General features: G+C 49.3%; 1 protein-coding gene across 3 annotated transcripts in view; it reads right to left on the reverse strand.

Moving 5' to 3' along the window:
- Window positions 1-15,099, reverse strand: part of SHROOM2 (shroom family member 2) — a 164,335-nt gene that overhangs the window by 50,838 nt on the left and 98,398 nt on the right. For 2 of the 3 annotated variants that reach the window (XM_007990993.3, XM_007990994.3), the window contains exons 3-5: window positions 8,164-8,295; window positions 4,616-6,938; window positions 3,008-3,108 (exon numbers count right to left, since the gene is read on the reverse strand). In XM_007990993.3, coding sequence (XP_007989184.3) covers window positions 3,008-3,108; window positions 4,616-6,938; window positions 8,164-8,295 — 2,556 coding nt within the window. Of the gene's footprint in view, window positions 1-3,007; window positions 3,109-4,615; window positions 6,939-8,163; window positions 8,296-10,116; window positions 10,397-15,099 lie in introns of those variants that run through there. The other variant, XM_007990995.3, reaches the window with a different exon arrangement.

Here is a 15,099-nt window from a genome sequence, read left to right on the forward strand (position 1 = left end):
GAATTAAGGCAAAGTTAGGTAATTAGGTTCCACTGGGGAGGGCTCTGATCCAATAGGACTGGGGTCCTTATAAGAAGAAATGATACAAAAATGCACAGAGGGACGACCCTGTGAGGACACAGGGAGAAGACAGCATCTACAAGCCTAGGAGAGAGGCCCCAGGAGGAACCAGCCCTGTCACACTTTGATCTGGAACTTCCAGCCTCTAGGACTGTGGGAGAATCTACTTCTGTTGTTTGAGCCCCCCAGTCTTGGGGAGTTTGTTATGGCCACACTAGGAAACAGACCCAGTATTCAAGGGGCCCCAAGTCAGCAGGAGAGAGCATTTCCCCAAAGCAGGCTCCTGCTGGCTACGATGCCTGACCTTGCAGGTCTGGGGTGAAGCCTCTGATGGCAGTGAGGGTGGGGGGCGGTGGGCTGTTCAGGACAAAAGAGCTGGAGGGAAGCAAACGTGCTGGGTCTGCTCCCTCAGGTTCAATTCTATTTTAGCTCAAACACCACCTGTTTCTCCCATAACCCAGCCAGAAGTCACTTTGCTCTCTCTCCTCTGAGCTTCTGAAGCATCACACAACTTAAAAAAAAAGTATCATCACTTCAATTTGCCCTACTTGTCTTTATATTAACATAGGATCTTGAACTTCACAAAAAATGTTATCTCTATTTGTTATCTCTATTTGTTATCTCTATTTGAGCAACAACAACAAAAATTCTGATCTCAACATTCTTTTGTTATCCAAACAGGATACAACAATACATACTTTTTGTTATGCATCGGTTATCACAGCAGCACTTCATATGATTTACACAGACATGTCTGCGTTATTTTAAACTTATGCAAAACATTGGGTATCTTCAAACCTTTGTATTCTAGATTTTCTTTTTGGTGGGCAAAGGACAATCCCTTGCCTGAACTTTGACTTCTATTATTTTCCATTTAAATTTTTCAAGTGTATTCTTTCTTGCTGGTCCTTCAGAAATTAAAGAGTCTCTGAAAAAAGTTGAAAACAACTTTTCAACCTACATATTCCCAAATTTCATCACGCCTCACCACTCAAAAAAAAAACAAACAAAAAAAAACGCACCCAACAATTCTGAAAATTGCTGGGTTAGTAGCTCAAAAGCAGAGAGTTTCTGGAACTAATTTCTTTGGAGTGGCTATGCAGTCTGCTGGAAGACACGGCCTTGATGAATGAGGCATGGGGCCCCTGCTTCCTCTCAACCCTTTCAGTATCGACAGTGCCATTCACTCACTCTCACACAGCCTGCACGTGACAGCTGTTCAGGGCGACCCCCTCCATGCACAGCAGAGCTATACATTCTCACCAGCACGGGTGCCCTCTGCACAGATGATACGCTTGTGGCATCAGGCACAGTGCAGGGGCAAAGCAAGGCCCGCATGTGCAGAGCCCATCGAGCACTGCCCGCGATATACCGCACGGCCGGCCTCAAAGGCCTGGGAGCTGGCTTGGAAAACAGGCTGCAGCTGGTGCTCGGCACGTGACCCACTTGGAATCCACAGTCATAAAGCTCTAATTGTGCTTCTCAGACACAGCTAAATTCTGTAGGTGGATTATTCGTCGGCCTTTCTGACCCACGCATTCTTGGTTTCAGCCTCAGAGTCTGTTAAGTAACTGCAGAGACTTCCTCCACAAGCAGACACACAATATCAATCCTGTCGCTGCAGAGTCACATAAATATTTGATCCCCTTGTAGAAGGCTAACAGCTCTGTTTAAGGCCAAATGAAATAAAACCTCATTACATGAGGCTCTTGAAAGCAAACTTTTAAATTGGTAATTTCTGCAACAGAACCTTGAGTTTTGAGGTCGGTGTTTAACGTGAATGTCACAGCAATCACACAAGATTCTCAAGGCGACACAACAATCCACACCCAGGAACCCTGTCGTGCATTTACTCCCATCCCTCCATCCGCCTTTTAAAAACAAGATTGCACCACATCTTCTGCAGAGACGCACTCTCCTCCTGCCCTCCTCGTGTGATGAAGGGGAAGACTATTTTTTTTTTTTTTTTTTTTGAGACAGGGTCTCGCTCTGTTGCCCAGGCTGGAGTGCAGTGGTGCAATCCCCATTCACTGCAACGTCCACTTCCTGGGTTCAAGCGATTCTTGTGCTTGAATGAGTAGCTCAGCCTCCAGAATAGCTGGGACTACAGGAACCTGCCACCACACCCGGCTAATTTTTTCGTTTTTTCTATTTTCAGTAGAGACGGGATCTCACCATGTTGCCCAGGCTGGTCTTGAACTCCTGGGCTCAAGTAATTCACCTACCTCAGCCTCCCAAAGTGCTGGGAATACAGGTGTGAACCACTACGCCTGGCCCAGATTATACTATGTATTTAATCTAACCCTGTCCTCGCCACAACTAAGCGGCTATGGTGCACATTCTGGAATTACAGCACAAAACGCTCTAATCTCCTGCTGCTGCCACAGTTTCTGCAGATGCTTGCGCCTCTCTTTGGGAGTCGACTAACTCGATTTCTATTTTAAAGCTCAAAATTAACTCATTAACTAGGTCCAATTTAGGAAAGCCTGCCCCGTTCCTTTCTTACTAATAATCCTTAGAGGCAACTCCGATTTCCAGGCCGCAGCTAGGCACACAGCTGTGTGCTAGATAGCTCTAAAGCTGCCCTTCCATAAGGCGCTCTGTGCAAAGACGTGCAGCTCCAGTATGTTAAACTGGACTTCTCATTATGTCTCCATAAGCAGTCTTACCGTGTGGAAAACACAGTAGCCATTTTAAGAACCAAAAAAATGTCACCGCCGTGTAAGAAAGCCTCCCTGCCCTGGGATGTGTCTCTGGGCAGGGCCGCAGGGTGCACAGGCTCTGCCCAGACCTCCAGTGCATCAGGGATGCTGGAAATTATGCCGGATTTCAGCCGCTTTGGGTTTGGCAAAAGCCAGACGTCTAGCCATGTTAACCAAGCACCCACCCATACAGAAGCCCACCCCCAGACACCTCTTCAGTAACTCTGAATCCAAATTTCACCCACCTCAGCGTGGACTGTCCCTCCTTGGCCCGGACTGCGAAGGGAAGCTCTTCTCTGTGCTCGCCAGGGTCCCCTGCCTGCCTTTGCAGTTCGACAGAAGCTTCCTGCAAAGGGCAACACAGTAAGACACCAAGTCCTCAAGCTGCCTTCCTCAGGACATCTGTGATTATGAAAGCCCTCATTTGTGGGTTTGCCTTGCCAGGGCAGCTCTACAAAGCATTTCATTGAGACGACTGAACTAAGACCCCGCGTCCACTTCTGTTCTGGGCAGGAAACAACTCCTACGTGAAGCCTGTAAAACCGTGTGGCACAATTGGCCAAAAGAAATAAAATAAAATACAGCTGGTCACAAATTACAGCAGTGAAGCCTCAAGCTCTAGTACTCGCCAGAGTCCGGGATTCTTTGCTCCTGACAGAGCAAGCATGGAATTCTCAGAGGTCATGCTGAACAGCCACAAGCCAGGGTATCCAACAGTGGAAAAAAACACTCACAGCATCTGTATGGATTTTCAGGGCTGGGACACCACAGAGCAAACCGGCAGCCTTCTTTCCATGCACATATTAGGTATCTTGTATTAAATATACTAGTGGTTCTTTTTTTTTTTTTTTTTTTTTTTTTTTTTTGAGACAGGGTCTTGCTCTTTTGCCCAAGCTGGAGTATAGTGGTGAGAACACAGTTCACTGCAACCTGAACCTCCTGGGCACCGCCACACCTGGCTAAGTGTTTTTTCTTTTTTTGTAGAGATAAGGTCTTGGTTTGTTGCCCAGACTGGTCTGGAACTCCTGGCCTCAAGTGATCATCCTTCCTCAGTCTTCCAAAGTGCTAGAATTGCAAATGCACCACCACACCCACCCTGGATTCTTTTAAAAAGAAACTGCATCTATCACTGCAGAACTCTTTTTTTCTTTGAGATGTGCATGTGCAGATGTAATAGGGAGAAAAAGCTTTCAAAGAGGGCAGGGGCGAGAGAGAAAGAGGCTGTCAACTTTGAAGCAGGGCTAAGAAATATGTAGTTTTCTAGAAAGCTGGACATTAACTCTCACCATCAAAACTCTCACCTTAAAAAAGTGCAAACACTTAATGTGTTTTAAATACATTTTGCCCCAGAGCAATCCTTGAAAATACTTGCAAATAAAAAACAGAATACTAAAAAAACCCAAATGCTATAAATATTAAATGTCATCCATCAGTGTTTGAAAAGTGGCTATTGTATGTCATGTTAAGCTTTTACATAAACCACACATTTCCATGTCAGACGTGTTCGTTATCATTTCCCATAGTTTCTCCCTCCAAGTTCTTTGCTGAGTATGAAGGTAGGAGCAAGCTACTTAAGGGGAAACACAGTTAAAGCCAGAGATTATGGCAACGAGAACGGGAATGAAAAAATGTGGGTTTTCGGGAATATGGCACTTTAAATTGCCTAGAATGTGTCAATTTTGTCCCCAAATACCTCTGACACAGAGGACACTAGAAGATCTGGAAAAGGTAAATGCTCACACAGCTGGAGATGAGTAGCCCTGGCGTCAGCCACTGCATTCTGGGTGTGTCCTGTCCTCAGGTTAAGATGATGGTCAGCAGGGGCCATGCCCCTGCTGTGGCTCCATGCTTACCTGCTTGTAGTGGTCTGTGGATGGCGAAGACCGGGACCTCCCATGAACGTGCTGCGGCCTCTCGTGTGGGTCCAGGCCCACATCCAGGATGTCATCCGCTGAGTGGCAGCGCCCGGAGCTCCTGGCCTCCAGAGGCTTCCTCTGTTCCTTCCAGGAGGCCTGATACTCTGCAAAGGTGCCGAGCCTCTGCGGCGGGTCTGACGTCCCTGTCTTCTCCGCTGTGCTGTGAGTGTTGAGGCTGTCCCCAAGGGAGGTGGTGCGTGACCAGGGCTCCGTGCCCTCACACGTGCGGCCCACTGTCCACGGCCTCTCTGGCTTGTCTCTCAGGATTCCATGAAGCACTTGCCTCTGGGCAGGCCTCTGGGGAACAGGTTTGCTCGTTTCCTCAAAAAACTTCCACCTGTCAGCAAATGTGCCCACAGTATCCTCAGATGTCCTGGGGTGCTGGTGAGGACTGTAGCCCCTCGTGAGGCCCACTTCATTCATCTTCTCGGGTTCCGAGTAGGACTTTAGTTTCTGCTCAGCTGTGAACCGTCTCCGGCCTCCGATGCGGGGCGGGTGGGGCCCGCCACCTGTAGATGAGGGTGGCTGGGCCAGGCCTGCCTCCCAGAAGTGGCGGACAGTGTCTGGATCCCCCATCCGGTGTTCCAGTGACTCCGGGTATAGATCTGCTGGGTTGGGGTCCAAGTCGCGGCGCTTGAAGGACGTGGCCCTCAGGACTCGGGCTTGGGCCTCCTTCAGGTGGTCTTTATAGGTGCCAGCAAAGGGTCCTTCCTGGGTGCCACCTCCCAACTCGGCCCTCCGGCGGCCGGTGGCATCCTCCGCCTCGCCTGCTGCAGTCAGAGCCACTGTGCTCCGGCTCTTCTGCAGCTTGGCTCGACGCATCTGGATCTCATTCCGCAGGGTGGTCGCAAAGCGGTCGCTTCTCCGGGTGGGCTTGCCCATGTGGGTGTCGAACGGTGGCGGTCTGGTGGCGCTGTCCTCTGGGCTGCTCTCAGGCCGGTGCTTCCCCTCCTGGGTCAGGGAGTGCAACAGGGGCGTCTCCTGCGGGCAGATCCTGCTGCTCTCCCCATCTGCCCACGTGATGCTGGCTTTTTCTGCACGGCTGGCCCTGGGAGGCTCCTGGGCTCCCGCGGAGCAGCCCTCGGCCCCTGTGTCCAGCGGGTAACACCGTCCTGTCTCGCAGGCATCTGGAGGACCCTCAGGCTGAGGTAGGTGACGGTGTGGGCTCTGGCCCACCGTGGGTGGGGGAAGACTCTTGAGGGCTCCAGGGGCCGTGTCAGAAGGCCAGCATCCTGCCCAGAGCTGTGCCACTTGCGGGCCTCCCTGCACACAGGGCCGGGGGCCCTGCCAGCCGCTCCCCAGCTTCTGGTCACAGCTGCTGAGCCCCCTCACCTGAGGAAGGCTGTTGTTCTGGGAGCTGGCAGCTGCTGGCTCCTGCCCAAGGCTGTCAGCACAGAGTGGGCTGTGGTCACTGTACAGGGGAGGGTGGCGGCCGCTACGAGGAGACTGAGGGAAGCGCACTTCTGAGCTGGACAGAGAGGCCTGCAGCCTACTGGAAGCTCCATCCTTGGAGGGTGGCCAGCTGCCATCTGCGCGGGCCTCCTGCGGGCAGCCCGGGCCTCCCGATCCCTTCCCGAGGCTCCCTGGGTGTGCTGACCTCCAAGGCCGATCGGTGGGCTCTGGTCTCCAGTCACCACGGGGCTGAGCCTGGGCCGGGGCCGTAAAGTGCTGTGCCACGGCCACCTCTGAGAACACAGGGCCCTGGGCCTTCTCGTGGCTCTTGGTGGCAGCAAAGCTGTCACTGCGGAGAGGGGGAGGGGGAGGGGGTGGGGATGCTGGTGCTTTCTTCTTATCAGGAACATACCAGACTGGCCCAAAATTGGACCTCCCAGGGACAGCCAGCTTGGGCTCGGCATTGTACTCTGGCCTGGAGCCTTTGTCGCTGTCACTGGGGACCCTGGGCGGGAAACACCTGAGCTTCTCCTCCAAGCCCTGAGGGTCACCTGTGGCCTGGGCCTGCCGGCCACCCTGTCTGGGAGCCTCCCAGAGGCCTACACTGTAGAGGATGTTCTCTGCGGAGGACGTGTCGGCTTTGGACAAGGTGTGGTCAGGAGTGCTAGAGCTGGTGGAGAAGGAGCCGTAGGCTGAGTCGCGCTTGCTGTGGCTGCCCAGGTGGTCGATGCTGCTGTTGGACTTGGCCACCGAGAGGCGACTGGAGGGGTGGTCCAGGCTGCCAACACTCCCCAGGGAGCTGAAGTGGTCTAAGGTGCGCTGTAGGTTCGTCTGCTCCCAGGAACTGGACAGGTCGTGGGAGGAAGAACTGCAAGAATGAGAAGAAGGACAAGGCAGGGTGTGCTTTAGCATCAGCAATGGCAAAGGGCAAGGCGGTGGACGCAGCTGGCCCTCCGTGGAAATACCAAAACGCCAAACAGCAACTTCCCAGGGTGAAGTTGCTGAGGCTGAGGTTGCAGCTCAGTACATCTGGATTTTAGCAGAGACAGGGAGAAACTGAGCACAGGCTGAAAAGACTGTGTCCTCCCCGTGACATGCCTTTTTACCAAACGGATGCCTTTTGATGAGGTCTTGCTGTGTTGTCCCGGGTGGTCTTGAACTCAAGCAATCTTCCCACCTTAGCTTCCCAAAGTGTTGGGATTACTAGCATGAACCATTGCGCCCAGCCAAGACCAGTATTTATTAATAGCCAAAAACTGGGTGGTTACATTAGCTCCAGACATACGCACATACCTGAACACACACACACACACACACACCAGACATGCTCACTCATACTCACACACTCACATATACATATACACGTGCACACACATGCACATACAAGCAAACAGATGCACATGCACACATACAGGCACACATGAACACATACAGATGGACACATGAACACTCATACACATACAAGGACACACAAACATGTAGAAATACACATGCACACTCATACACCCCACACACACACTCACACCCATAAACACACACAGATACACACACACACACACACTCACATAAGCAGGGAGACATCCACACACGCACACCAAAACCAGACTATCTGCTGTTACCGCCATCCTCTTAACAGGAGACTAGTGAGGATACTGCCACTAACGCCAAGAGGGTTGAGAAGAGGCTACCAAAGCTTAACAGAACCTCTTGGGAGCTTTTACAAGATACACCTGCCGCCCCATATAGATCTCCTGCCTTCCAGTCCGTGTGTAAAACCCTGGAAAGGAGAGGGGTGCCGTCGACGCCATCCCACTGGCTCAGAACCCTACCGCCTGGCATCCCACCTGGTCAATCCCAAAGGAGCTTGGCCGAAACCCAAGTCCTATGCTCCCCTTCTTGCTCACGCCTTGTCTTGCCATTTCATTTTGTGTCACATGCTTGCCGGTTCAGTCAAAAATTCAGAGCACTCCAACTGTGATTGTGTGTCCATGGCCCAGTCTCATCAGAAACATCAAAATAATTCTGCAGTCAGGAGTGTGCTCCCTGTAGAAGGCTGAACAAACCTGGTGTCCTGGATGGGAATGGGTGCCTACCTCGCATGGTGTCGGCCAGACCAGGAAGGACAGCCGCTGGCGGAGGGGAACGGGGAGGCCGCTAGCTCAGGGTGGCTGTCAGAGAACTTGGTGGCATGCCAGGAGTGAGGCCTCCAGCCCAGCTCGCTCCTCCTAGAAAAGAACGCAGGGGAGGCGGGGGTCAGGGACTGCACACAGCGCTCACCCTCGTGCCAAACAGTGCAGGGGGCTCAGGGACCACACACAGGGCACACGCTCATGCCAAACAGTGCAGGGGGCTTGAGGACTGCACACAGCGCACGTGTGCTTGTGCCAAACAGTGCAGGGGGCTCAGGACCGCACACAGCACGTGCGCTTGTGCCAAACGAACAGTGCAGGGGGTTGAGGACTGCACACAGCGCATGCGCTCTCGTGCCAAACAGTGCAAGGGGCTCGAGGACTGCACACAGCGCACGTGTACTCAGGCCAAACAGTGCAGGGGGCTCGGGGACTGCACGCAGCGTGTGTGTGCTCGAGTCAAACAGTGCAGGGGGTTCAGGGAATGTGCACAGCGTGCACGCTTGTGCCAAACAGTGCAGAGACTGACACTGGTCACAGCAACTCAGGCAGGCGCATGGCACCATGTTCAGGGGTTGCACACTCAATCCAAACCCACACCTTCTTTTTAGATTTTTGCTCACTACCCATTTGCCCTAACCAGAGTGGGAATCACAGGCTCTGGATGTGCAGCAGCCCTTATCTTTATTTTTGAGATGGAGTCTCACTTTGTTGCCCAGGCTGGAGTGCAATGGATCACTGCAACCTGGGCCTCCCAGGTTCAAGTGTTTCTCCTGCCTTAGCCTCCCAAGTAGCTGGGATTACAGGCGATCACCACCACGCCCAGCTAATTTCTGTATTTTTAGTAGAGACCAGGTTTCACCATGTTGGCCAGGCTGGTCTTGAACTCCTGACCTCAAGTGATCCACTCACCTTGGCCTCCCAAGGTACTGGGATTACAGGTGTGGGCCACTGTACCCGGCCGGCCCTTATCTCTAAAATGTGTTCCTCCATAAATAAGGTTAACTTGCCAATTTAAAATCTTATAAATGTAAAAATAAAGAACATTTATTCTAAATAAACGAGTACACAGATTTTGCCCTCTGCCCGCCCCAACATGAACACACAGAGAACCTCCTATCTTTAGCTGGAGAAAAGATAAATGAGTCCCCTAGGCAGCCGGGTCACACAGAGTTCAGACAGCTTCTCTGTGTCTGTTTACCTAGGTAACAAAGTAAAGACAGCCACCTTCTGGTTGACTAAGACTAGTAGCCGCATCTTACCCTGAGTCTCTTAGTCAACCAAAGATCCCCCCAGGGAGTCATGACAACCCGCACCAAAAGGCTAGAGTCCCTTCAGCCAGGGCTCCTGAACACAGAGGGGCTTTCCTGGGCTCCCCCGCCACAGTCCCCACCATCCCATGTGTGCCTTCTTAGTGTCTTGGCCACATCCGCCCAGATGTGATGAGGTGTGTCTGGTTAGAAATCCCGATGGATGTCGGTAATGCAATAGGGCCTTCCAGGGGAACACGGCCGGGCGGGAGATCCTTCCGCACTCACTTCTCCAGCCTCATGGTAGGAAGCCAGCTTTACTTTTCTCTAATTTGGGACAGAACTGACAGCTGATAGCCCAATCAAGAATGGAGAACAAGCTCAAGTGGGCCTCTTTAAATACTTTGTGGAGATCAGACGTTTTTCCCAGCAGGCAAAAACATTAAAGAATATTATGCAATAAAGAACATCTTACAAAATAAAACTGAAAAGCATTTATAACACAAACCTTTCGATGACTCAGATCATTTTAACGAGGAAAAGTATATGGGTGGCAAAATACGGAACATGCTGACTTTATGATAGTTTCCCAGGAACCAAAGAGAAAGTATAAAAGACAAATTCAGCACCCCATGGAAGGAAAGCAATTGTAAAACCCAGACTGTACCTCATGGAATTTCTCAAAATCCTCGTAAGGAAGGTTCTGGCCATGTGAATTTCATTTTCAGCTGGCTTTCTCTGTGCTATGACATCCACAACTTCTTTCATCTTCCTTTATATTTAATTAATGAAGAAAGTAAACTAGACTGACTGAAACTGGAGGAAAGGGGAGAAAAAGAGAAGGCTAGGAAAAGAAAATGTCTGACACTCAAGATGACACTAGTTCAACCCTGCTATGGGAATAACTGGGCTACTAGCTGGTTTAGAGGGTCAGCAGTTCTCCATGGGTACAATAAAAGTTCTCCCAGACAAACTATCATTAGAAAGCACATATAAGAATATTAGCAGCAGATTTTGTTCTCACAAAGTATGCATGCAAATGACTGGGTGCTGTGGCTCACACCTGTAATCCCAGGACTTTGAGAGGCTGCTGTGGGAGGACTGCTTTCGGGCAGGAGTTTGAGATCAGCCTGGGCAGCATAGCAAGATCCCATCTCTGCACAAAAATAAAAAATCAGCCAGGTGTGGTGGCACATGCCTGTGGTTGCAGCTACCACGGAGCCCAGGAGGTTGAGGCTGTAGTGAGCCGTGTTTGCACTACTGCGTTCCAGCCTAGGTGACAGAGTAAGACCCTGTCTCTTAAAAAATATATATGTGTAGGCCAGGCGTGGTGGCTCACGCCTGTAATCCTAGCACTTTGGGAGGCTGAGGCAGGTGGATCACGAGGTCGGAGATAGAGACCACCCTGGCTAACACAGTGAAACCCCATCTCTAATAAAAATACAAAAAATTAGCCGGGTGTGGTGGCAGGCGCCTGTAGTCCCAGCTACTTGGGAGGCTGAGGCAGGAGAATGGCATGAACTCGGGAGGCAGAGGTTGCAGTGAGCCAAGATCATGCTACTGCACTCCAGCCTGGGCAACAGAGCGAGACTCTGTCTTAAAAAATAATAATAAAGTAAAAAAATAAAATAAAATAAAATACACACACACACACACACACACACACACACGTGATAGATTATGAGGAATCCAGTGACCTTGCGATGCCATGGCATGAGGAAGCCCAAGTGAGCCACGCGGAAAGGCCGTGTGGAAAGCAACACCAGGCAGCCCCAGCTGTCGCCCAACCTCCTGGCCTACGCACCAGACACAGGAGAGAAGGAAGTCATTTGCACATATGGCCCCTGCAGAGGCGACATGGAAAAAGACTGAGGAACCCAGTTGGCAGCCAGAACCAAGGCCCAAGCCAACCCCGTGGAAGGCCCCTGTCATGGGGTAAGGGAGAGAGTGAGTCCCAGCTGTGCCCTGCCTCTATTTCTAGCTTTGGCCCTGGACAGATGCACATCAATCCCGGGTGTAGCCACTGACGAGTCATGAGGGAAGAGGGAAGTCACTTATCCTTATTCACAAGTGGTTAATTTATTCAAAGTGACAAAATCCAAAGTTCAGCTCCTTGGTCATTCTGGCCACACTGCGAGTGCTCAATGACCACATGTGGGTAGTGGCTACTGCATGGGCAGCACAGATACGGAACATCTGCAGCCCTGCAGCTGGAGCACTACCTTAGAGATATAGTAACCCCATCTCATCTGCATGGCAGGGACGCTGCTACCTGCCTGCGACTGTCTGCTGCCTGTGACCCTAGCACAGTGACTGTTCACACCGCCTCCCTCCCCAACACTTTCATAATGTGCAGATAACTACCTTTTGGAGATTTTCTAGAGCATATTTTTAAATCTTGAAATAGCCAGCCCTAACACATAGCATGCTTCTGAGTACCTCCGTATAGGTCAATTGCTTTGTGCTCAATTTTATGACTAGAAATTCTATTTGACACCACTAATTTTGGGGCAACTTTTCATGCAGCAAAGAAGATCAAAATGGAGAGTAATCCTCTTAAATCTGCTTTTAAAAATATAATAATTTTTATTTTTAATTTTTTGTAGAGATGGGGTCTTGCTATGTTGCCCAGGCTGGTCTCAAACTCCTGGCCTCAAGCAACTCTCCTGCCTCAGCCTCCGAAAGCACTGAGATTACAGGCATGCGCCACTATGCTCAGCCTTAAATCTGCTTCTGGAAATATTCAGGAGGTATCTTCCTCCCCATGTACACAAAGCTTCAGTTTGCAGAACTGTTTCAGAGAAAATGAATCATCCCCATGCACCGATTCCTTAAATCCAAGTATGAAGAGAAATTAGCCCTTTAGCTTGGTCAGTTACATTCAGGAGACAGCAGCTTGGTGGCAACATTAACCTAAACCAGCAGTTAGCCAAAAAACCCAAAACACATCTCAACCTTCCACTGGCCTCAGGCTAAAATAAAAATTAATTTAGTGTTGCAAATGAATAAGGCAGTGGCCACAGAAGCCTTCTAGCAGCTGAGAAGGCTAAACAATCCCGTTCCTGGACCAAAATGTCATTCCGTTGAAATCTGAATGTTATGTTTTAAAACAAAATTGTAATAATAATATCATTCCAGATTTGCTCTTTTACCTTAGAAGTTTATTCTGTAATGATGATATTCAGTTTGTATCTAATACAGACTTTAACAGCTGGACATTTAGTCAAAACGTATACTGTTCCATGGGTGGAAGAATGCACAAACAAAATGTGGTCTATCCATACAATGGAATATTACTTGGCAATAAAAAGGAAATTTTGACATATGCTACAACATGGAAGAACCTTGGGGACGGTACGCTACGTGACAGTAGCCAGTTGCAAAAGGACAAATACTGTATGATTCAACTTATATGAGGTACCTGATTTGTCAAAATTATGAACGCAGAAAGTAGAATGGTGGTTGCCAGGGGTGGGGGAGGGGAGACTGAGAAGTTGCTGTTTAATGCATATAGAGCCTCTGTTTTGTAAGATGAAACGAGTTTCTGGAGATTGGTTGCATGACGTGAATACACTTAACACTACTGAACACCACAATGGTTAGGATGGTAAATTTTGTGTGTATTTTACCATAATTATCAACAACCAAAAAAACCCAAAGTGTATATTGTGCATCTCCCTTAGCTATGGGACATCCCTGTGGATGTGTCCATTGGCGGGGACAAAAAGACACAGGGTTGAGGTCAAAATGCAGGCCAGGGAAAGAGGAAGATAGGAGAGTCCGAACAGGGGCATCACAGCCAGGGAAGCTGATGGCATGGAAGAGGGCTTCCCATGGACGGGAATGCATGTGCAGAAGGCAGCTTGGGTGGGAGTTGTCGGAGGCAGGCAGGGAACCTGGCATGGAAGTGAGACTTCCATGGCTTCATAAAATGCATCTTACCTGGTTTACACCTTTCAAACTGTCTGAAGAGAATGAGCAATGCTGTATGAGGCAGTGAAAAAATGAAAACAAACCCAGAAGCTCCTTTTTAAAAATATACAGATATATGTGTTCTCATATATGACACAGTCAGCAGTTCTTATACAAATTGTGGCTCTTTTGTTTTGTTTTTTGTTCGTTTGTTTTGATAGGCTCTCCCTCTGCCACCCAGGCTGGAGTACAGTGACGCAATCATGGCTTACTGCAGTCTCAACCTCCTGGGCTCAAGTGATCCTCCCACCTCAGCCTCTTGAGCAGCTGGGACCACAGACACACACCACCACGCCCAGCTAACTTTTTGTATAATGAGAGATGGGGTCTCGTTATGTTGCCCAGGCTGGCCTCACACTCCTGAGCTCAAGAAATCTGCCTGCCTCGGCCTTTCAAAGTGCTGGGATTACAGGCATGAGCCCCTGTACCTGGCCTAGGGATTTTTTTTTTAAATAAGCAAATGAAGACACACAGTGAAAAGAGTTATACTCTTTCTGCTTTAACTGAAGATATCTTGGTTACTGTGGACAGTGAAAATTTACTAAAATATATATGCTTTTTTTCCCAAGTCCTCTGAATTTCCTGATGCATAATGAAAGTATTTGGGGATCAAGCCAGGGTCAGACTGGTTTCTGTTTGTTGGCACCTCTGAAACGGCTGGATTGGTGTTGATAAGGAGATGGTGGGGGGACCTTCAGCCCCTACATGCTGGTCGCTCAACCACAGACCCGTGGAGTTGGGGACAGAGAGCTCTGGCGCCACCTAGAGCCCGCCTACACTCACAGTCCCTCTGGCTGAGTTTCAAGGGCTCCCAGAAGGACTTGAGTAGATGGAAGGCTGTGGTGTTTCCTCCTGCACAAGCCACACACTCTTTAAACGCGTTAAATCACCTTGTCCCTAGAACTGTGGGTCTCATGTGCAGGACCAGGACGCACATGGTTCTGTGCATTCCCTTTCATCCTGCAGGCTTGAAGAGTGCCTTTCTTCCCCAGTCTGCCTGGTTTTGTGATCATTCTCCCAAGCCATTATCATTTACAATTGTATTTCTTTAATTGAAACATTTTTTAAAGAGATGAGGTCTCATCATGTCACCCAGACTGGTCTTGAACTCCTGTGCTCAAGCAATCCTCCCACCTCAGACTCCCAAAGTGCTGGGATTACAGACATGAGCCACCACACCTGGCCCAGGCCATTATCATTCTTCCAAAACATAATCTTCAGTCAATGCATACTATTCCTTTCATATAACAAAACACCATGGTATTGACAATACCAAGTTTTCTGGTACTCCAGATGGAACTATTCATTCTAATGGTGGGTTGCCCTGAAATCCCTTCCCACAGATTGTATACCAAACTTAATTGAAACTTACTTCAATTTTTTAGAGTAATTTTATATGCTAGGTAGTGTTTTGGGTGGTGTTTTCTTTTTTTTTTTTTTTTAAGGACAGGGTTTAGATCACAAATATAAAAAAATGCTAGGATGTCATTGAACATTAAGAACAACAGCTGTATGCTTGAGCCCAGGAGTTCAAGGCTGCAGTGAGCTATTATTGCACCACTGTTCTTCTGCCTGGGTGACAGAGCAAGACTCTATCTCTAAAAAAAAAGAAAGAACAACAGATTAGATATCAAATATCCTGTTTTATTTTTAAAAGGAATTATTACAAGAACTGTTT

Source organism: Chlorocebus sabaeus, chromosome X, assembly GCF_047675955.1.
Source record: "Chlorocebus sabaeus isolate Y175 chromosome X, mChlSab1.0.hap1, whole genome shotgun sequence".
Classification (NCBI taxonomy): Eukaryota; Metazoa; Chordata; class Mammalia; order Primates; family Cercopithecidae; genus Chlorocebus; species Chlorocebus sabaeus.